The sequence below is a fragment of the Rhea americana genome, unplaced genomic scaffold (genome assembly GCF_003343005.1).
Source record: "Rhea americana isolate MKP2758 unplaced genomic scaffold, rheAme1 scaffold_19, whole genome shotgun sequence".
NCBI lineage: Eukaryota > Metazoa > Chordata > Aves > Rheiformes > Rheidae > Rhea > Rhea americana.
Window position 1 is genome coordinate 3,144,289 of NW_028186038.1, and position 22,990 is coordinate 3,167,278.

At 38.0% G+C, this 22,990-nt stretch overlaps 1 protein-coding gene across 3 annotated transcripts in view; it reads left to right on the top strand.

Moving 5' to 3' along the window:
- The window catches only part of PHF2 (PHD finger protein 2), a 98,568-nt gene that overhangs the window by 48,505 nt on the left and 27,073 nt on the right, over nt 1-22,990 (top strand). For all 3 annotated transcript variants that reach the window (XR_014895527.1, XM_085302399.1, XM_085302400.1), the window contains exons 4-14: nt 2,144-2,258; nt 5,893-6,053; nt 9,341-9,482; nt 11,908-12,094; nt 12,686-12,848; nt 14,312-14,399; nt 15,004-15,110; nt 16,416-16,507; nt 18,170-18,259; nt 20,924-21,295; nt 22,307-22,426. Coding sequence is in view for 2 of the 3 variants with exons in the window: in XM_085302399.1 (XP_085158525.1) it covers nt 2,144-2,258; nt 5,893-6,053; nt 9,341-9,482; nt 11,908-12,094; nt 12,686-12,848; nt 14,312-14,399; nt 15,004-15,110; nt 16,416-16,507; nt 18,170-18,259; nt 20,924-21,295; nt 22,307-22,426 (1,637 nt within the window). In the remaining variant the exon portion in view is untranslated. The remainder of the gene's footprint in view (nt 1-2,143; nt 2,259-5,892; nt 6,054-9,340; nt 9,483-11,907; nt 12,095-12,685; nt 12,849-14,311; nt 14,400-15,003; nt 15,111-16,415; nt 16,508-18,169; nt 18,260-20,923; nt 21,296-22,306; nt 22,427-22,990) is intronic.

A 22,990-nucleotide genomic window follows, 5' to 3' on the forward strand; every position in this document is an offset into this window, starting at 1 on the left:
ACTAACAGGATGCTTCTAGGTATCATTTCTGTGTAAATACATTAAAGTGTATCTGAAGTCTGGAACTATTCTTTTTGAGATTTAATTTTTATAAAAAYATGTTCCCYTTTTCCTCTGGAGGATTATCTGTTGGATAAGAGGGTTATACTTTTGAAAGGTCAAATTTTGATCAGAAAGTTCTGCACAAAGAAATAAGAAATCTGAAATCGTTWAAGAAAAAGTATTCTTTTTTGTCCAGAGCTAGTATTTCTTACATATGTGAATGGCTGTTAATCCTTACTGTGGTGTTCATGGTAAAGATGAAACACAAAGAGAACRGCTGAAAATGGGCCAACTGCTGATTGGTGTAGTGTAATGGAGTACAGCAAACCATTGCTGCAATCCATGAGATTGCTCCTTCTGGGGGTAGTTCCAGAGGCAGATGTGTATCTGTTGCCTCTCTGAGAGAGGTGGATGCCTACCAGCCCTTGGTACCTAAGGAAATAATTCCTTGTGCTTTTTGAAGAGTTGCAGTGAATTTCTTAAACACACTGATTTGCTGCTTTTTTTTTTTTTTTTTCTTGATATGCCATGCTATCTTAAGTACAATAAAAGAATGTGCTTATATGGTGAACTCTTTCACTTTCTGCTACGGCAAGCAACACACCTGTTTCACTGGGACCTATGCTAAGAATCCCAGTGCTAGAGCAGATCTGTTGAGGGGGGAGGAGGCAGTCACTGGAAAGGAAAGGGGGAAGATTTGGTACTCGTGTAGGGCTTGTTTCCTTTGTTACCAGGAGCATTGAATTAATACGCTAAGCCTGAGAGTCATTAAGGTAAAGAACTAGCAGCTTTAATGAATATATCCAGCTAGGCTGGAGAGCTGCATGGAACTAATAAAACCAACATGCTTTGTGCAAAACCTGGGATGGATTCGTTAGTAGATGTCTTTACTTGAATGATTCCAGGGTTGTGGTCAAGAAAACAAAGTTAACATTTTCCAGACCGTATGTGTTATAGCTGTGGCCTCCACATTCATTTCTTAATAAAAAAGCATTTTGTGTGTGTGTGTGTGTGTGTGTGCATTGCAAAGACTGGGGAAAGGATGCTGTCCATACTTGGTTACTGAAGAGTGTAGTTCCTTCCTCAATTGCTTTGAGCAGTAAGAAGAGCATAAGACATCTTGACTGTGGAGTAAAATTTTGAGTTTCACAATATAAAAGAAAGGTAAAAAAATAAATAAATAAAAGGAAGTTGTGACAKAWTAAGATTCTGCTATGTTATATTTRWAATWMTATGAATATACACWTAGRAYAAAAAAAMWMAMWAAAAAARRAACGTGTCCAAACAGAATATGAAAGTGGGAACAACTGAGAGAGATAAAGCTAACTAAAATAAAAAGCTGAACATTTTTTCTTGTTCTGTGTTATTAGGCTGTCAAAAAGGCAAGGCAGAGCTACACTGACATTTGACTGACTTGTTTGTGCTTATTCCAGCTGACTCTTTTTTCGTGATGAACTTGCCTATGTGTCTGTCACCCAYAGGGAACATTGTTTAGGGACTTTCTTCTTGGTCCTGTCAACTTAAGGCTTAAGCTAGGCTTGTGTAGCAAAACCTAGGAATATAAGGAGTTCTAAAAATTGTGTTTACACTGTTCTTGCACGCACACACACACACGAATGTTGTATTCTGGTTATAATTCAAAGCCCATCAAAATTAATGTTAAATCTGCTACTTACTTTTGAACAGACCTTTAGATTAAGGTAATTCAGGATAAATATGTTCATAAAGATCTATAGTACACATTGAAAAAGCAGAAAAGTAGCTTTCTAGGTTTTATGATAAAGACTAAGTGTGTAGTCTGGCAAGTGCAAAATGTCCAGAGCCTGTGTTTGCATGGAACCTGTGGAAGCTGTGCAGCTCAGYAGTTATCCATCTGGTTGCCCTCATGTTAAAAAACGAACACATATAATAGATCTTCAGGCTACAGTATAATTGTCTAATGGAGAATCAAGAGCAATGTTAAAATTTGCARTGTAGCATAGTGTGGGTTCCCTCTTCTCTGCTCACATACGAAGTGCCATGGAGATCTGTCCTTCCATCAGATGTCTTAATAATTATCTTCTACTTAGCACATGGTGCTGTCCAATTCATTCTTTTACAGTGAAAAAGAAAAGAAATTGGCATAAGCATGATACCGGGCAGACGACAGAGGTCAAGCCTGTACAGAACGGGAGTCAAGTCTTTATAAAGGAACTTCGAAGTCGTACTTTTCCAAGGTAGGTTTTTCAGCTGCATAAGTGAACAGTGCTGTTATTGTAAAGCATGTGACTGATTTCATAGGAAGCTGATCGTGATCTTTGCTGAAAGCATTCTACAGTACAGGGAGATGGAGTTTAAGAGAACACTGTTTTGTTGCTAATGTCTCAAGCTCTTTCCTTTTTTCATATTTGTGCAACCATATTAAAAGTCTGCTGTTGATTGAGCCTGATTACCATGGACTTCAGTAAAAGYGAATATTATGAACACAAGAATAAGACCATGTTTGGCCCCTACAGCGTACGATTGAATAAGAAACTATCAAATTATGGCAAAGAATTACCCATTTCTCAAAAATTCCAGAGGTATTTCTGAAGTGTGTCTCCATCTYGAACAGAACAGTGACATCCTCAGTTACCACAGGGACAAAGGCCCTCTTATTTGGAGTAATGAATAGTGGTGATTGTTGGGTGACATCTTCCACGCTTTATTAGGCTGCTTCACAGCCATTTCTAAGAGGAGTGATTTTCCTCTGGATCTTTAACATAGGTCTAAGCCAAATAAATCCTTAATTATTGATGACTAATTATTTTAAAGAATCCTTGAAACTTGTACTTGGTAAACACAAAACTTTATTTTATGGAGAATTTAATTTCACTTTTAATTTCAGATTTTGGTCCTAGGCTGTTTAAGGAGAAGGCTGAAAATACCTCTGCAGAGTGTTTGCAGCACTTACAGATGTATTTTGCTTAACTTAGGACTCAGTCTTTTTATTTGATTGGCTACAGCCTTTGGACCTGTTTAATTTTTGGATTAGACTTTTTTGTTTTTTTCCTCTCTCATTTTTTTTCTCTCTCTCTCCTCTTTTTTTTTCCCCTCTCTCTTCTTCTTCTTTTTCCCCCCCCCTTTCTTTTTTTGTATACAGAGCAACTGTGCAGGTTGTAAAGCTAATTTCATAAAAAGGAATTAAGGTCTAGACAGAATGATTTCAGGTATTCTGGAATGGCCTCTTAAACTGCAGGTTCTGAGGGCTTCTGAATCCAAAAACCTGAGCTTTTGCATAAAGTCCAAACCAGCAATGTAATTTAATTTTAAATGTTCACATTTAAACTGACAAATTTCTTTCAGAAAAGATAGCAGTTCTTCTGTTTTTTAGCAAATGTCTTCACTTCCCCAATCATTCCAGTGATGTGTTCCCAATTAATGCTTTCAGCACCTTAGTAAAAGATATGCAAGACTTCATGGAATTCCTCCTCCTTTCTAATAAAAAAAAAAAGGGGGGGGGGAATCTGATATTCACTCAGTGTATGTACTCTGCTTGCATGTCTGGGAGGTTTGCACATAATTAGAAGATCCGCACTCACACATTCAGTATCTCTGAGTCACTCCCAAATTTTGAGAAGTATGGACCTGTATTTTGGTTATTTGCCACTTRTATATACACGTAAGAAAATCCCTGCTGCCAGAATGAAGCTTCTGAGAAAGAATGGTGTGGTGTGGAAAGGATTCCTTGMAATAGTCAGACCTCAGACCTCTACATTATGGCATTAGTAAAACAAAGTCCTTTTGAGAATTTTTCTCTTTTAAGAGATAATAAATGAAACCTGCAGATATTCACAGACTAAAACCCAACACTCAGCAATCAGAATCTGATGAACCTGAAAAAAGGGGTCTTGCTTTAAAGATAGAAACCTCATGTATGCCCACAGTGCAGCACAGCAGCATGGAGCRGGCTGCCAAGCACTCTGGGAAGCTTGGTAGGTGCTGGAGAGGCTGGTTTGTGCTGGTCCACATCCTGCCACCACTACCCTGCTGGCAGCCCCCATGCAAGCTAGTTTTGGTAACCATGCGAAAACTACTGTAATTCAGAGCTAACGCAGAAGAGGGCAGTCACGTATTAGTCTTAAAGGTTCCTGGAAATGATGCTTTTGGGGGTCGACATTCGATATTTTCCCTCTCCAGCAAGGCTGTGACGCCCCTGTGCCCCCATGCTGGAGGCTGCCTGTGTGCCAGGCAAGAGGAGTGGAGAGGTCTCTCCACACATGACACTGAAGGTCTGAAATATTTCCATAGAGTCCAAATATTTTCTTGGCTAGCAAAGTTGCTTCAAAGAGGGAGAAGCAACAAACAACTTCTGAAGCACTTTTAGGACTGGTAATCATTTAGAGTACAGTTATTTTTCACTTTGAATTTTAAACATTTTACTCTTAAAAARATTCTAGAAATTTGATTTGAACTTCTGTTGAGAATTGCTGCTGTAAATAACTGATTTTGATAAACTTGCTCATTTGATAAAAGTGCTCTTTTATTAGTCACTTTGAAGCCCTGTCAGATACCTGAAAGGGATTTGCAGAGTATTTGCCAAACAATTTATTTGAGATTATGTAACATTTTTAATATTGCCATATTTAAATTGTAATATTTAACACTGATTTCTTTGACATTGATCACTGATAACTTGACAGATTCTTATACTTGAAGAAAATGGTCTTCCACCATAAAYTGTTGTTTTAAAAGTTTCCAGTAGTTGGCGCATTTGAGTTGACTGAATTGATTCCAGAAGATTTTAGTGTACTTAACATACCTGGTAATAAATTGTTTTATGACTTTTAGATTTTTACACCTACTTTGCAAATAACTGAAGTTTAGCAATTAACTGTGATCCTTAGCATAGTTCATAAGAATGCAGTTAGCCATCTAGCATAACAAGATCTGATTCTCCATAGCTTTCTCTCCTGTGTAGTTGCTCAAACCTGTTTAAAAAGAGCACAGAATGCTGCCTAAACATTGTTTGATACCTGATCTGAGCAGGTCTGAGTAAAAGCATAAAACACAYGTGGCCTAGTAACATTAGAGACTACTGATTTTTAGCTCTGGTGAGTGAATTTGCAAAGACTTAAAGATTTAGTTTTGTTTCTATTGTTTTCCTATTCAAAGACCAAGATTTTGACTTATTCTTAGAGGTGCTTTGCATATGCAGTGCTTATTCAAGTTAGTAGAAATTTATTTATTTGAGAGCTATCAAAAGAAATGTTAAAAAATTGTTACTATTATGAATTTGTACATTTAGTGAACAAAAGATGTCTTTGTCTACAGTTGCTGGCATTATATTTCTGTGTATCTGAAAACTGCTATTTGTAAAATACTTTTGGTAAACTTTGAATAGATGTATATAATTTCTGTGAATATGAAATTAGATGTTAAACAGGAAGGGATGTTAAAGGGATGTTAAGGGATATATGTGAAATCAAATGTTAAACAAGTCAGTACAGAGTTCATGTGTATTTAGTACTTACTTCAGTACAGCCACTGATAGCAACATGCAAAAATCATAGCATAGCTGGCATGTATAAAGAAGGTAAGAATAAGCTGTCTAGAATCCATTTGCACTACAGAAAGTTCGGGGCTTCTCTTCAATACTTAGAGATTTTAACATTCAAATAGCAGAGTAGAGGTCTAAGCACATTCTAGATGTTTCAAAAAAGCTGAGGGACCCACTGAAGAAAACATACAGCAACAGCAAGTAGTGACCTCTGGCTGACATCAGCTTATGCTTGCTTATTCATAATATTTTTAGCTTTCAGTAGTGAAATGCAGAAGATGCCAACAGGGCATGGAAATACCTTGCCATTGAAACTGTGTTTACTTTTTTAGTGCTGAAGATATAGTAGCGAAAGTGCCAGGCAGCCAGCTAACAACAGAGTATTTGGAAGAAAATGGCTTCACAGAACCCATCCTCGTTCCAAAGAAAGATGGCCTGGGTTTGTCTGTACCTGCACCCACCTTCTACGTCAGCGATGTTGAAAACTATGTTGGTGCGTATCTGGCAAGCAAGTGGCCTTGTATTGTTTAGCGCTCAGTTGCTGCTTTTAAACTTGTCCCTGTGTTGTGAAAACTGCACCCCTCGCTGGAATAGCTCTCAACTCATTTCTAGGGCCAGGTGGGCCTTCCCAGCCAAATCCTTGAGCTAGTTCACGGTCATATTACAAATGAAGGAATAAAGGAGAAAGGGATGAAGGAGAGGAATGAGAGGGATCTTGGGACTGTCCTTTGTGTAAAAATCTGTTTAGTTCCCCCTATATAAAAGGAAGACAAACCAGGAGCAATTCAGTGATTGTTTGTTCCTGTTGGTACTTATTTAAATCAGGCTCTTGACAAGTTCTTGGGAGAAGAACCCTTTCAGCTACTCGCTTACTTAAACTCCAGGCTGGGACAGCTCTTATTTTTCATCTTCTAATGCTCCCAGGGAAGATCGGATTTGGAGAACTTGCTTGGCAAGCACACAGTGGCATGCTAGTGCAGGCCAGCTGCAGAGCAGGATGACAGCTGGATGTTAAACAACAAAAATATTTCAGACTTTGTGTATTTGAAGGCTTTAGAAAGATGGAGATGACAGCCCAAAACTTCACCTGTCCTGTATAGACCTGTAGCCCGTATGTGTACCCTTGAAGAAGCAGAGATAGGGAACTGCACACCCTGTAYGTATTCCTTATTTCCCCAAGTCAGCTGAGGACTAGTTTGGCATTTGGTGCAAGTTAGAATAATCCTAGGGTTAATTTTTTTTCCTGCAGCTAGTGTGGTCCTAGTGAGCTATGGCCCTGAGAGGAGAGGGAGTGAAAGGCAGTGTGCTCTGGAATCACCAGCAGGTGCTTGCCAGCATAAAGGTGCTCTTGCACAAGCAGTCCCATTGGGAGTTTTGCTCCTGTCCTCCAGCCCAGTTCGAACTGCCCTGCACTTGCTGCAGGAACATCCACTTCTGCAAAGTGATGTGAGATGCTGCTGCTTGGGTGTGCTCATGTTTCACCGCTTATGTTTTTCTTATGTTTTTTGCAGATTATCAAGTGAAAGTTGTCAGATATCTGAGCCTAGTTATATTAGGACATTTTCTGTGAAACTAGGATGTTTGCCCTGGCTGGCTGTTACTTGCTAGCTCGGAACTGGTGGCACTTTATTCATGAGAATTTGCAGAGAGCATTCATGAGATGAGAGCAGTGCAGTGTATGTGTATGGCCAAGTTAGGAAGGACACTATATTATTGTAAAATATTGCCATCACCCCTTGAGCTATGAAGATGTCAAGCTTCATTATGTAGTGGTAAATTGTAATTAGCAATTAACTCACTCTTGTACTAACTTGCGTATCTTACCATGAGGCTGAGCCAGGCTGCATTGTACTCCGGAGTACTCTATGAAAAGAAACAATCAATGTAGTATCCAAAAATTGTTTCTTCAGGCCAGACCTTAATTGATTACTGCCATCTTGTTTTGTGTTGATGGAATTGTTAGACTGAGATTCCCACTCTGCAAAGGCAGATCATTTTTAACTTTTGGTGTCAGTCCATAGAAGGAGGYTTTTTCCATTGCTAGTGGACATTTTGATTCATTTTGTGACACGATCCTGTCTGTAACCTGGGCAGGGCATAGCATCACATCTTTTCTCTGGTCTTCATGTCATCCCACCCTGAAAGATGTTGACCAGAAGCCTTGTAACTGCTATGAAATCACTTGCCTTGTATGTGATCTTGTCTGTTGTTCTTTCTCACTCCTCTTCTGTGTCACTTTGTCAAATTCTGTCTCCTTCCTGTCTTCTGGCAACATACTATCCTTTTGGGCTATGATACCCCCTCTAAAATATCTGAGTATCTGTCTGTTTTTCATGACTCCCTTTTATCTCCTTGTAAAGTCTGTTAACCCTTCCTTCCTTCTATACTGTACTTACCAGATCATTGACCATTTCCCCAAACTGATGGGGGCTATCAGCAGCCGCTGGTGTTCTTGACCGTCTCTGTTCTTTTTTGCAGTGATTGTGTGCAGTGAGGTAACTATGAATAACAGAATTCAAGACCCCTGATTTTATTGTTCTCTCTCTCCCATTACCTTTATAGGAAACATATTTTCCTTGCCCATCTGCTACATGTAGCAGATTTTCTTATTTGACCTAGGCTTTTTTTCCAGCTTCCAGCTGAAATAATCCACTCTCACAACAAAAGTTAGTGAAAAGTGAAAGTGAAGGACACTGGTTATTTAATTCTAAAGCTGGCACCAGATTTTAAAGGGAATGGAACAAATATGCTCTGGTGTAACTTCCGTGTCAAGCTGGCTGGCTTGAACAAGATTTCCCAAGCAAGAATTTGTTTCACTGTTTTGTAGTTTATTACATTGGTCCTAGAATGTCTTTTAGAATCTCAAGTAAGTAACAGAGGACAAAACAGCCGAATAAGATTGCCAAATACATCATTACTGTGCTGGCATAATATTTTGAAAAAAAAAATGGATTTCCTATCTCTCCTAATGTGAGAAGGCTATGAATGAAACACTGGAAGAGAAAAAGTAAGGCCAATTAAAACTGAGGAGAGAAAAGCCTGGAGGTATGCTTTTCTTGCAGAAGGGGTAAGAGAATGTGCTTAGATACAGGCACTCTTCATCAGGCTCTAACTTTCTCCATGGCTTCTCTGGTATGCCCTAGATAAAATTCCACTGATCTAATTGACTAATACCATTAGTATTAACTCTGGACATTTGTATCCAAGCTGCTGTTGTATCCAAGCTGTCAGAGGAAATGTGTAAGTACTAGCAGCTTATTCTCTGTATTCAAATACAGAACGGATGGATTTTGGATAGTTGTAATTTTAAGTAAAATAAGAAAAGGTCAAACTTTCCATGATTTCATAAATAAAATCTTTAACAGAGCATAATGAAATTGATATTTTTGAAAAACCATTTTGACAAGATATACTGTACAGTATTGCACTCTATCTAGAATCATGGGAATTTTACAGCATAGTAGGGGTAGGGCTCACTTTGTGGATATCTAAGTATTTGTATATAATTGTCACCAAACAAATCTGTAATGAAATTAATAGATTCAAAGTATCATCAATCCTTTTGATATAAAAACTATAGAAATAGATGTCCTGGGGCATAAATATAGAAGTGATATGTAGATATTATCTATACACCTGTGTACGTATACACGCACACACACAGAGTCAGAAAATAAAAATACTGATGTGTTTGTTAAAATGTTAACTTAGCCATACTATATAAAATGGGCCAAATAAGGCTGCCCTTTTATCTCTCTTTTTCATTGAATTTATTTTTAGGACCAGAGAGAAGTGTTGATGTCACTGATGTCACCAAACAGAAAGACTGCAAGATGAAACTAAAGGAATTTGTTGATTACTACTACAGTACAAACAGGAAAAGGGTCCTCAATGTGACTAACCTGGAGTTCTCGGACACTAGGTAAGATGGTCCAACTTGCTGCATTGCGCGATGGCCTGGATACTTCACCAGGTTTGACTGATGGAGTTTGAACACCATCTTCCTTCTCCACTGGTGTTCTCTCAGGTTTACATTAACTCTAGTAGTAAAGGTATAGTTACTTCAATACAACTATATGCTAAAGAGAGACAGCTAGATAGTGCAGTAGATCAACTCTCTGCCCTGATAGTGAATGATAACATAGGATGTTTCTAGTATAATTTTAGATATTTATGTGCAACAAGGCAAATACTAATAAGACCAAAGAAAAAGGACCAGGATGACCGCAGAGGTATCATAGAATTGTATATAAGTTTATAGGAAAGCATGAATATAGGAGGCCTTATGTTTTAGTGATGGGATGAAATGGGAATTTTGATGGATGTAAAGCACCAAAAGCCCTTCCCCAGCTGATCTTTCAATATAGTAATCTCCTCAGAGCATTCTCTTATTTAAATGCGTTGTACATCAGTGATCATGCTATTTATATCACACTGGTAATAACTAATGGTGATTTCGATTGCATCATATATTGCTTATTGAAATCCATTTGCATTTAATGTTATGGAGATCATGTAAGTAGATGAGGTATGGCTCTAGGTGTGGCTCATGTCACTGAATGACAGTTTAGTGAGAGTAAATTTGGAGTAATTATAATTTTTAATCCTATACTATCTGTAAAAATTTTAATTTAAGTGGTTTTATAAGTTAATTTGTAATCTGTATGGCAACAGTTCAGAATTAGAGTGATGGTAATAGCACAACAGAAAGCTGTTGTGTTTGTGTGTGTATAAACTCCTATCCATATTAGTTCTGAATTTGAAGCTAAGGTGACTCAGTTATGCAATGAGCTAGTTTCCGTGTGGATTTTAATCTATCCTCCGTGATAGGATACATGAAGATTTTCCTCATGTTTTATATTGGATTCTTCGCTTAAGACAATTAGCTACTGAAAATACCTGAGAATAAAAATGATTGCTTTTGGCAATATGCTTTAAATATATCTGTATTTATCACTTGAACTGAGCAGATGCATCTTTAATGTACTGAACTTCATGCAACTATGTGAATCCTTTTTAAAATTCTTGTAGGCTTTCTGGATAACTAGTACTTCTAGAAGGGAAACGTATTACAGGACAAAGTTCCTTAATACAAACACTACACAAAAAATGATGTGTGTCTGTATAAAAATGAAGAACAGTTGTTTTGGGGAGCATTCTACTTTAGCAAGAAAACATTAGGCTTAAGTTAGTCTAAAAAAGAAGGCTGATGGATAACAACATGCTCATTTCTTTTTAAGGCCATAACCTTTAGCATTTTAGTTAGTGTTTTAGTAGTTTACAACCATTTCCACAGGAAGCTTCTATAGTAATTACTGACTTCAAAGATTACCAGTATTTTCAGTAGAGAATTTTTAGCTTTCTGCTGTTATTGCAGAATAATGGGAGGTCTTTTGTTCTTAAGGACTGCTGGAGCTGTCACTCATATGCTGCTGATTTAGACATTAACTAGCAAATATTTTCTTTCTTAACATAGACAGTGACATTTTAATTGAGTGCATTGCTTCATCTTTCCTTGTCTTTTTAAATGGATCTATTGTTATCAGTATTTGACAGTGAGCATGAATGACACGTGGGAGCATTTAATCTTACACTGATGTGGAGATGCTCTCACTGAAATCAGTTTTTAAAGTTTCTAGCAGTAAACCTTCACTCCATGCAAGTATTAGTCCAAATTTCAGACTAGTTAAATATAAAATTTATTCATTTTGAGATGAAACACTTTTATTATCTTTTTATCACGCCAGTACGTTGTCTTAGCTGTGATTTGAATATATTGARATGGTCAACCCAAATTACAGTGTTTTTTCCTTAAGAGTTTCTCATGGAATGTAATCAGTCTAAAAAAAGATGACTGTGATTGTCAGCATCAGATAAGACTTATTTAGTTTTTAAGTCTTAAATACTAAGGTTGCAGGTTAATGTGCAAATTTTTAATAYTTAACAAACCATTTTTATAAGAATGCACACGTTTCAATTGTTCTTCTGAAGGTGCTTGGAAAAGCAGCTGTAGTACAGTACTATTGGTGACTGAGCCCACATAGCACTAGATAGGAACTGGAAAAATACAAACAGCAAATATTTTGTCGTAAATATTGCTACTGAGGTAAATTAATGGATGATTGCCAAATCATCATCCTTAACAAAAAGTTTCATTTCTATGTGAAAAATTTTCACAATTTTTCTGTATTGCTGCAGTCTAAGTGAAGAGCAATTCCACTGATGCTTATGGAGTTACTTAAGATTGCCATATGGATATTAGAATCTGACTCCATTTTTCATTGTGTCAAGCTTATTGCATTCTTTTTAAAAAAGCTGCATATTTGTTTTTAATTCTCTCTGTAAAGGATGTCCAGTTTTGTAGAACCTCCAGATATAGTTAAGAAGTTATCGTGGGTGGAAAACTATTGGCCTGATGATGCGCTTCTGGCTAAACCAAAAGTTACCAAGTACTGTCTGATCTGTGTGAAGGACAGCTATACAGATTTCCACATAGATTCTGGAGGAGCATCTGCATGGTACCATGTGCTGAAGGTGAGGATTCATGCTTTTGCAGTATATCTAGTAATTTACTAAAGTTTATATCCTAAGACCTTCCTAAAATTCTCTCGGAGATTCAGATCTCTTCTCAGTATTTTCCCTCAAGATCCAATTGTAGCCAGGAGAAATATGTAGAGCCTCAAGTKTTGCAGGTATAGGTTGTAGGTTGTGGGTACAGGCTCAGCTGTGCTAGTTTCTGCTGAGCAAAGAAGCATCTTGGCATGTGAAGTTGTCTGTGGATTCTCACTATATTAGAATATTAGTATTTCTTCAGTGCCTTCCACACACACACACCTTTTTAAGACCTGGCAGATGTTAAGCCCTGCAATTGCAGGGTAATGAAATTTAACACTGTAGACATCTGTCCCACAAATCTAAGCAAGCATGATCAGCTAGTAAATTAACTATTTCCATAGTTTTATACAAAACTCACTAGCAAATTTTATTCAAATAACGTTAAAATATGTAATGCTCTACATTTACTGATAKATGTGTGGGTATTTTTTGTGTTTGTATGTTTATCTGTGCCAGTGCAGTGTTACTTGATTTGGCTGCTTGTTGCTAATTGCATCTCTTCTAATTCAGGGAGAAAAAATATTTTATCTTATCAAACCAGCCTCTGCAAATATTTCTCTTTATGAACGCTGGCAATCGGCAGCAAACCACAGTGAAATGTTTTTTGCAGACCAAGTAGATAAATGTTACAAATGCACAGTTAAACAAGGACAGACACTCTTCATTCCATCAGGTGAGTAGGCTGTTAAAGGTGAGGTTTTTGTTTGTTTCAGAAATACTGAAATGGCATCTCTAAGCTACTGAAAGAATATGATTTGACCACGTGCTCTTTCTCTGACAAAGTCTAATTCTCAGTGGAAGTTTCATTTCATATGCTTAAGAAAAATTCAAAACTTTTTTCTGTTTTCTCTCAATATTTCGTCCGCCTTTAAAAATACAATTAATAGAGTGTTCCACTCTTCATCTAGCTGGGTTGAAGTAACTCACAAGTTCAGTCTTTATATGTCCAAGCATGACAATGGTACTTTTTGCCACAGCATCCAACAGAAAGCTCATGTTGAATTACTTCCTTGCTGTGACCCCCACAAAATCCTTTCACAGTCATTGATTTTCTATGACACTAAGGTACTATAGGTGCCCACCTGAATGTGCATTATTGTTTCACATAAGGCTGAAGACATGGCTGTCGCAGACTCATTTGTGTTACTTGAGAGATTCAAACTGTCACTGAAGCTTAGAGAGGATGGATTTTGTTTTTCTCAGCTCCTGGGAGGAACTTCATGCAGATAGGGAGTTGATTATTAGAAAGCAGAGTTTTAGGTGAACTGAGTTCTTCTCATGCCTCTTGTCCCTCACCTTACTGTGATCTTAGTCAATTATTTCCTCATTTGCATTTCTATTTCCATCACTCCCCTTCATTTATTTAAACTGAAGTCTCTTTGAGACAGGGRTGTTTCCTCCCTCTATGTGCCTTTAAACAATACACTGCCTGCTGGATTCTTAATCTGAGTTGAGGCTTCCAGGAAGCACAAATAATTATTAACAGCAGTGGTATATTAGAGGAAGCCTGTAGTAGCGCCATTTTGCTGTGTGACTGTATTCTTACACAGAACAATTACACATCTKAATATTGCTTTGACCATAAAAAGTGGAAAGTGGGTGTTTCTCTGATGACCATATGTGAAGCAGATGGTGGAATAAACACTGAAYAATTTACAGATATTCACCAATTTAAGTAGATTTTTCTTATGAAAGTAAATATTTGGAAAACACTTGTTCCTAGCATTACAGTAAAGTCAGTGTCAAGAGGTGTCACAGATCTTTATAATGATGTGAARGCAGCTACCATTATATTAGTGCTGTTGCTGTGGCCTTTTACAAGAAATCAACRGCATTGTGAGCAATATGTCACCTTAACTTTCTGTCTATTTGATCTTGCCACACTTGAAGGTAGTCCTGAAACTGGGAGATGAAGGTGCTTAGCACCTTTCTGGACTATGTCTTTATTGTGCAGAATAAACAAGGGGACAAATTCAACCTTGTTTTAAGTGTATGCAGTGCTAGTGATGAATTGGACTGAGGAGCCTGGTGGTATCTAGGAAGTTACTAACTGAGATGCGAACATCTTGTTGTGAAAAAAAAATTGTTATTATAATTCCAATTTTTATTCTCAAGACTCTTCTCTTTCTGTTTTAGGTTGGATTTATGCAACTCTAACGCCTGTAGACTGCCTAGCTTTCGCAGGACATTTTCTACATAGTCTAAGTGTTGAAATGCAGATGAGGTAATCTGTCTCCAAAACTTAAAGTTAGGTTGAGGTTCAATTTTTAATAAATTGGCCATCCTCTTGCCTAATAATTAGCTGACATTTGCAGTCATGTTTTTGGTGTAGCCCTATTGGGCACTTTTGGAAAATGTACCCATGTTTTTCCCCTTTGGCTGCATCCTGCCATGCTGAAGTATTCTGAGGCAGCACTTACACTTACACAGCGCAAACTGGAAGGACATRTGAGTGTTTGGCTTGATGTGGCCAAATCCCAAAGGAAGAGCAGTTAAAAACTGTCAGGACATCTATCTATCTTAGAACATGCTATTCACCTAAATAAGTCTTCATCTGCTCAGCTGTCCTCTTTGCCCAGTGTAAGCAGTTGAAGTAGTTCTTTACTGTTGCTGGACAAAGAGTGCAATAAAACTATCTTACATCTGTATCTTACAGTTCCTTACTAGTGTTGTTTTATGTTACACTTTTGGTCTGATGCCAGAATACTTGGTAAGCAGCACAAAGAAGTGAAGCACTGCAAAACGAGCCTCTAAGGTATTTATGATCAGTGCTTTTCACTGTGCAAAGTGCTTGTGACCTGCTAAGTTTATTTTGCTTTGTATTGCAGGGCTTATGAAGTAGAAAGACGGTTGAAAATTGTCAGCCTGACCCAGTTTCCAAACTTTGAAACTGCATGTTGGTATACGGGAAAGCATCTACTAGAGACATTCAAAGGTAAAATGGCTTTATTTTTATTTATTTATTTGCCTGCCTTGTTTGCTTAGCTCTGGGGACATGAAAATGGTTACTTTTAATTCTTGCTGATATGTCACATAGAAGATGGACAGAGGCCAAAATCATTATTGTTAGTGTTTGAAAATTTTACTTTTAACGCATCAGCCAGGAGAAATGTAGCTGGGAAGTTTAAGAAGTGTTTCTTGAAATAGAGTCTGTCTGCCATACTGCTATGGTGTGACAGGACGTGACAGTCTGGTCAAACTATTGCCTGAATCATARGCTATATGCCATCTTACTCTAGTAAGGACCTTAACTGTCCTTCTTACCTATGGCCAAGTGTAGGTTTAATCTGTGTTATAAAATGTATTTAAGTTACCTCAGAAACAAATAATGTTGTGACCAACTATTTAGGCTTGGTAGGGCAAGTTCAGTTTGGATTCGTTCCCTATTTTTAACCTAATGTCCTATACAATGTGTTAGCCCAAGGCATATTGAGTAGTATTTCCTTTAGTCATAATTCTGCTGATTTTGGTAGAAATACATAGGCCAGTCATATGTACATGGGTTCACATAAACATCAGTGACATGGCCAGCAGGAGTACCAAGAATTAAAACAAAGTTCTCTSTGAAACTCAAGATCTTCTAAATCAGATCCTTTCAGAGCTGATCCAAGCGTTCACGTGTGTATATTTTTTAAAGATGCAGGCTTGGTTTGCTTTTTTTCTCTATTTCTTGTTACAGGACTTTTATGGAGAAACCTCTCAGGTTATTTTATAACAAGTAAAATGCACCTAATTAATAAGTAAGGTTATGGACTCCTCTGAGTGTAGCCTGGAAGGGGGGCCCCCTTGTGACCAACTCTGAAGAAAAATGTTAAAAAGCAGAAAAGTTTAGATAAGCTTTTACTCACAAAGGAGAAGTGGAACAGTTTGCTCAGTATAACCATTGTTCCCACATATTGATACTTGCCTTTTTTTAGGCAGAAGGAAAGAACCATTRACAGTGCCTTTTTATTCCCTGAGTTTGGGATGTATGGACATGGAAGCTAGTTTGAATACGTGAGCAATAAAGGAACTTGTATGATTTCCAATGTAGACATAACTTACAGGAACRCAGTGTAGAAAGGCTGAATTAGATTTATAACACAGTAAATATTCACATTATTACCATCAAGTTATAACAGAGGTTCCTTTGTGGTGATCACCTTTCAACGAGCACAGTTAATCTTCTTCAAATTAAAGAATTTATGTAAAACAACTGTATCTTCCAATGTTTGAATACACTGTCTTTTCCTGTACTTAGGTTTGCATAAAGCTGGGCAACAGCCTCCTGCTCATTTACTCCAAGGAGCAAAAATTCTCAATGGTGCTTTCAGGTCATGGACTAAAAAGCAGGTAGGAAAAAACTCTGCTTTAACATTGTATTTGTTAGATTTGTCAGTCATTGAGATAGAGACCACTCTGATAGTGTTTCATTCTACCCTAAAAGAGTCAATGTAGTCAGCTGAAGGGTATGTGATGGGCTGTAGCGAATGTGAAATTCATGCTGAAGATAAAATGCTTTTCAAACAGCTCTTACAAAATGGTCCTGTCAGGGAGGCTCTTCCCACCAGCAGAGATTTCTGAAATGCAAGTTTTTCCTGCAGTCAGCTGAAAGCTGTACACATTCTATTCCCATTTAACCAGGATGAGAAGGAGGAGAAATCACCAGGGAAAAAAGGTGCATCTACTGYAAATTTTTGGTCCCTTTGGATTTTATGATTTTTAAAAGGTCCAGATTCCTGAAGAATGATAAGAATCGTAATCAGAAAGATATATACATAGCAGCTGTCGTTTCTGTCAGTGCAGGTAGTGTAAAGTGCAATTATTAAACAAATATATAAGGATTTTATGGATTTAAATTTCACTGTTTGGATAACTTTTCCATTTCTAGATCCCTTGTAAAGGATTCATGAACGATTGATGTGGGTTATAAGTATATTCTGAGAAGAATATGTGCAGTAGGGTGGTTATATGTAGGTCATACCACATAGCATCAAAAATGTTCTGTGTGGATCCAAGCTGCTATTATAAGCGTAACTTACAATAGTGTGGTAAAATACCAGTCAGCATCTTTTTGTGGACTGCTGAGTAATGATGTGTCAGATGCAACCATTTCATAATTGCACATATGAAATTAATTTGCTTGCCAATTTGCTTATTCCCTTCCCTAAGTTGAGTTGCTGAATTTTCAGACACATCACAGCATAGCTGAAGCATTTCAATATACAACAAGAGCTGTGCAGCTATAGGATTTTTCAAATGTTTTAAGAAGAAATAAGCAGCTGAGTTCACAATGTTACGTGCACAGTTTAGGCCAGTTAGGTGGTTGTCGCAGATTTAAATGTGGTTAGGGACTTGACTGCTGCCTACAGCAAAAAGGTGGCGCTTGAGCCTGGACTCAGAACTGTACCCTGTTTTCCTATAGTAGAGTTATCACAATAGGACTGTTATGTCATGAAAAAACAACTATATTGGAAGCTGCTCTCTCCATGTCACCCTGTTATTCTCCTACCTGCTAAGCAGCTGTTAAATACTGAGTCAAAGGAAGTCAGGCTGTGTTGGCAGTTGGATAACCTTAAACTTTAAATATTATAGTGTGGCATGCAAATGCAAATGTTGCTAGTCCTGCCGGAGAGCTCTCAAACCCCTCTGCTGATATGGCTAGTGCCTATTATACTCATTGAAGACTCTATCTTGAGACAGTCCCTCCTCGCAGATGTACAGAATAAATTTCTCACAGAATCTCATAAAAGGGGGTAAGCAGAGTAATGTTACAGTTGCAAAAACATGATAATATCTGAAAAAAACGTTATTGACTTTGTATAAGTAGTTGTCCTGAGGGAGCAGCAAAACACCCAAAAGAGGGGTAAAGTATATTGTTTCCTTATCTGGACTACTGATGTAGTCAGTATTGATTTGAGCACATAGGGTAAATACTGATGTGTCACTTAGTAAGTCTTTTTGTATTTTTGCAAAAAACATGCACAGAAACACCCTGGCTCTGTTCTTTTTTAGGCTTTAGCAGAACATGAAGATGAACTACCAGAAAACTTCAAACCAGCACAACTTATCAAGGATCTTGCCAAAGAAATAAGATTAAGTGAGGTTTGTGCTCTTTTCATAATTTTAACTATCTTATGCATTTTTAATATGCTATAAAATGGAAGGCTTGAAATAAATGAATCTTTTTTTTCACTCTGTTCCTAACAGARCTCTTGTGAGATTTAGCAGTAGGGTAGGGTTACTGCTCAGGACTTGTCTGTGGTTGACTGGCCACATGTTCTGGGCTCCTGTTTGCCCTCTGCCTGCCCTACCTCCTTTTTCTCACACTTTTTTGTAGCTGGAGTGGCCACACTCCCCCTGCATCCTTACATTAGCTTTCCCTTTAGCTAATCCCTACCCCGAAATACTGTAGAACTCAAAGAATGCTATTGCAGCCCTCTTGATCACTCTCACTGTGACTCTTGTTCATCAGTCTTTTCTATGACATTGTTTATTGTCTGAGCTTGGGTCTGTCGATCATTCTGTTCAGTGTCCCAACAGGAAGCCTAGCTCTTGGCTGGTTTCTAGGCAGAGTTGTTATAGCAAACATGATAATAACTATAAATAAAGAGGTTGCATGGAGATATCGCCCAATAAGTGCAGTATTGAATTGCACTTAGTGCCTGTGTGTGACAGTGAAAGATGACAATGACTAGCTCAATCATGTTTTGGGAAGACACTGTGTTGCATTCCAGTCCTTTTCTGCTGTAGCCAAAGACTTTGAAACTGAAATCTCTATCATCCTTTATCCTCTTTGATGTATACGATACATTTTCTGAATGGCAAGTTAAACAGAAAATAATTTCTTTTTAATTAGTCAGACACTGTTAATTGAGCAGCTATTTTACTGCTTATTTTAGCTGGGGGCATGAAACATGATTCTATTGCATTTATCGCATCTGAATTAACTTGAAATAGGTTGTATTCAAACTGATTACCATTTTAAACAAAAGACCATTGCTTTTATACATCTGTTTGTATGGGATGTCTTGAACAAAAATCTACAGCCCAAACTATGCAAGTATGGACTCTTTACATATACTTGTTTAGTGTTTGTATCTTGGACACAACGTGACTTCTCTGCATATAGAGTATGGCTTGTTGTTTGATTGGCTGTTGCCTCCTACCTGGACAAATGTCATCCTGCAAATAAARTATTTTAGGAAAATCAAATGTTTTTATTATACAAATAACAGTACTGACTCTTTCTATTCAGTTTGGTAGGAAATAGCACTGTGTAAGCTTCTGGGGTTCCCAATTCTTTTTTGTAATTTTTAGGAGACCTTTTAATTAAGAGACCTTTCCCCTGCCAAATGCTTCTATAATTATAAATTATTTTTAAAGCCAGAAGGCACAATTATGATCACTTTGTTCAACTTTCTGTATACCACAGCCCCTAGGACTTCCTGGATTTAATTCTCTTTTGCAGTTGAGCGTATCTCATATGGAATCTTCCTATTTTGGCTTTAAAATTTCTAATGTTAAAGAAATCACCACAAGCCTCATTCCAATGGTTAATAACATCRCCGTTGAAAGGCCGTGTCTTGTCTAAATTCACTTCCAAGCTGTTMTTGCAAACCTTTAGAATCAGTTGTTCTCTAACAGCCATAAAAGCAKCTTGAAAGTGTGATCTGTGCTGGGTTAGCCGTCTTTAGAGGAGCTGAACGAGCCAGCCAGGTGCTATGAGCAAATATTGGGTCACTTGAGGATTCCTCTGTGGAGGGGGAACTTTTGTCCACTCCAGCTTCCAACATATTCTTTACTTTATTGCAATAGAACAGGACCAGAATAAAAAGAGAGAGCAAGTGAAATAGCCTGTTGTGAAAGAGACATTTCTTTTGGTCAGAGCACAAAGGCTGCTCTTCCAGGAGATGTGGGGCTGCTGGGTAGCATGGGGCAGAGCTGCCCTGTGTGGAAATGATGCATATTAGTCACTGTGTACCAGTGACTCATGATGGTCTGTTGGTGTGGGGTTCCTGAAAAGAATGGGATTTGTTTCAAAAAAAAAAAAAAAAAAGTTCATCCTTTACTTAATATTATCTGAGTGGAACCTCAAGGGTCTCAGGGTTAGGCTAATACATGCCTGGAACAGATCAACCTTGCAATCCAGCTAGATAAGCTATCAGCATAGCTGTGGCACAGAGTGAGGCCTCAAAGAGCACAGCACAGGCCACTCCAAGGCTCTTGTGGCCCCAGGCGCACTACAGCAGATCCTCTCCCCAAACACGACTCCAGAGACACATGCAGAGAAAATAGGCCAGCCAACTGTATGCTGGGTTGGATAGTGTTAAACGAGACTGGGTATTTCTGACTGTGTCACCCATGCCCTACAGCGTTGACATAGCTGTAGTCTATAAAATCTCTGGGATGAGAGCCACCTAGTGAGAACGTTTTTGTGTAGCGCCAAAATTAATCTAGCACCAAGGGCAGTCCATTTGACAGTCCTACCTGATGATATAACCTGATAACATTTAAGTTCCTTACAGAGGTCGGATTTGTGCAGGAGCAATTGAGGATGGGGAGAAATTAGTGGTAAGCAGAGCATAACTGCAACATGTTGCTGCATGTTCTTCATTCCCTGGCCAGCCTGGTGCCTAAATGCAGAGTTACTCCTGTACTGAAGGTGGGATGTTTGGGTTTATTTCCACACTGAAGTAGGGTGCTGTAGAATATCTGAGTGTGAGACAGAGGGGTCTGAATGCCTTCCCGTCTTCTGCTGAATTACAGAATGCTTCGAAAGCCAGCAAAGCAGACACGAGTGCCAACACAAACACCGAGGAGATTTGTCCTGTGGAGAAGGAGGAGGCACCATCACCCGTCCAAGTGACACCTCCACCCCCACCAGTAGAAAAAGTCCCCAAAAAAAAGACTCCAAAAACTGTGAAAACTCCCAAACAACTTAAGCCATCCAAACCCCCCAAACCTCCCAAGCCACCTAAACCCCCCAAGCCTCCCAAAACGCCGAAAGTCAAGGGAGAAGGAAAGAAAAAAGGAAAGAAGGCAAAAGAGAGCCCACCGCCAGCCATCCCAAATCTTGACCTGCTAGAGGCACACACAAAGGAGGCTTTGACAAAGATAGAGACACCAAAGAAGGGCAAGGTGGGTCATGTTTTAACCTCTCCCTGTTATCTCACCAGAGTGGGGATAAAGTCTCTCTTTAGGTCTTGTGGAAAGAAAAAGGAAACAACACAGTGTGCAACTGTGGGTCCACTGAAGTAGAGGAGAGTTTTGTAACTACTAGCTTGTTTTTATTTATTTATTTATTTATTTTTATTTTTTTATTTTTATTTTTTTTTATTTTTAAACCTGTTTCATTTTGATTTGACTGTGTGTGTGGTTACTGATTAAATATGGGGCCTCTAGGAAACCTATTGATTCCAGCTGAGTTTGGCAAACTACTGCCAGTTTCCTCTCCAAAACAAGGTGAGGTGAAAATTAAAAGAAATTTTCTTCAAATGGACTTCTGTTGCTCTTAGACTATTGTTTTCATACTTTAAGTGTTATTAGCACTCTTGTGTGCATTTCCGTAATCAGTTATCAGAGACAAGATGAAGGAATTCATTTCTGAGGCATCTTATTCGAGTGAGATTCTGCTCTGGAATGACTGAATGAAGGTAAAACAATACTTTGTTTCCATTTTTACCCAGGTAGGACTTGTGTCATTTTGACTTTAATTCAGTGTGAATTTTGCCACTGTTCGCAACAGAGTCAGGATTTCATTGACATACTGACGGAGTAATCTAATGTACACAGTTTGTTAAGAAGTATCCATACAACTTTTCTAAAAAGCACCTGAATTTCTTAGCAGTTTATATGCAGTTTGTGAAACCCATCATAGAGCAATACGCAGGGAGATGACCGTGTTTATACAGGAACTTTGTATGTTATGACAAGGAGATATGACAAAGAGAAATGCATTTTCTGCATCTCTGAAGCAGCAATGTTTGATTGAATTTCATATGTGGGGTCAAAAAGAATGAGTCAGAAGAGTAGTTTTCAAAAAATGTCATGCTATATTCTGGATAAAGCAGATATATTTCTGTAAAATGTTGGTAACATGCCAGCGCTCCTTCCTCATTAACAGTACATGCTGACTTTTTTCTCTTGCAGGCCTCAAAGAATGTTTTAAGTGTTCCCAGTAAGGAAGCTGCTAGTAAGCAGAATGAGGTGGAGAAGTTTGAAATTCGAGAGCAAAATAAAAGCAAAACAGAAGCCAAATGGAAATATAAGGTAAAGTCTGCTGTTAAATTCTGCTGCTAACTATGCCACATAGAGATAGTTTAAGGATGGAGAAATGTTCATGGGTCTAGCTAAGCACAGAGTACAATCCACTGATTTTCAGCTCCCCAAGAAAAAAAATGAGCAGAAAATAAGCAAATATTGTTGATAAATGAAGTGTGACTTTTTTTTTCTGTTTTTTTTTAAAAGCATTTGCAGAATTGTCCATCCTCATCCTAGTGAAGCCACTGGGAACAGAGTTAGGAATGACATTTTTCAGTGGTGATCTGGTTTGTAGTCCTAATATTTACCTAGTTACACTACTTTAAATCTGGAGTAGTTCCAAGGAAATCAATAAATAATGATAGTGTAAAAATAGAGTTAATGAAATCTGAATCATGTCATATGAACTAAAAGCTTACCTCCCTGGAGAGCTAATGTAAGGTTAGTAAAACTGATCCCTGGAATAAAACAGTTTTCCTCCAAGTTCCATTTAGAACAAAGTGACACTTAGCTTTCCCACAGAAATAGCTGCTGCTCTGGATTTTGCCTATATTTGAAAACAAATTCCCTAAA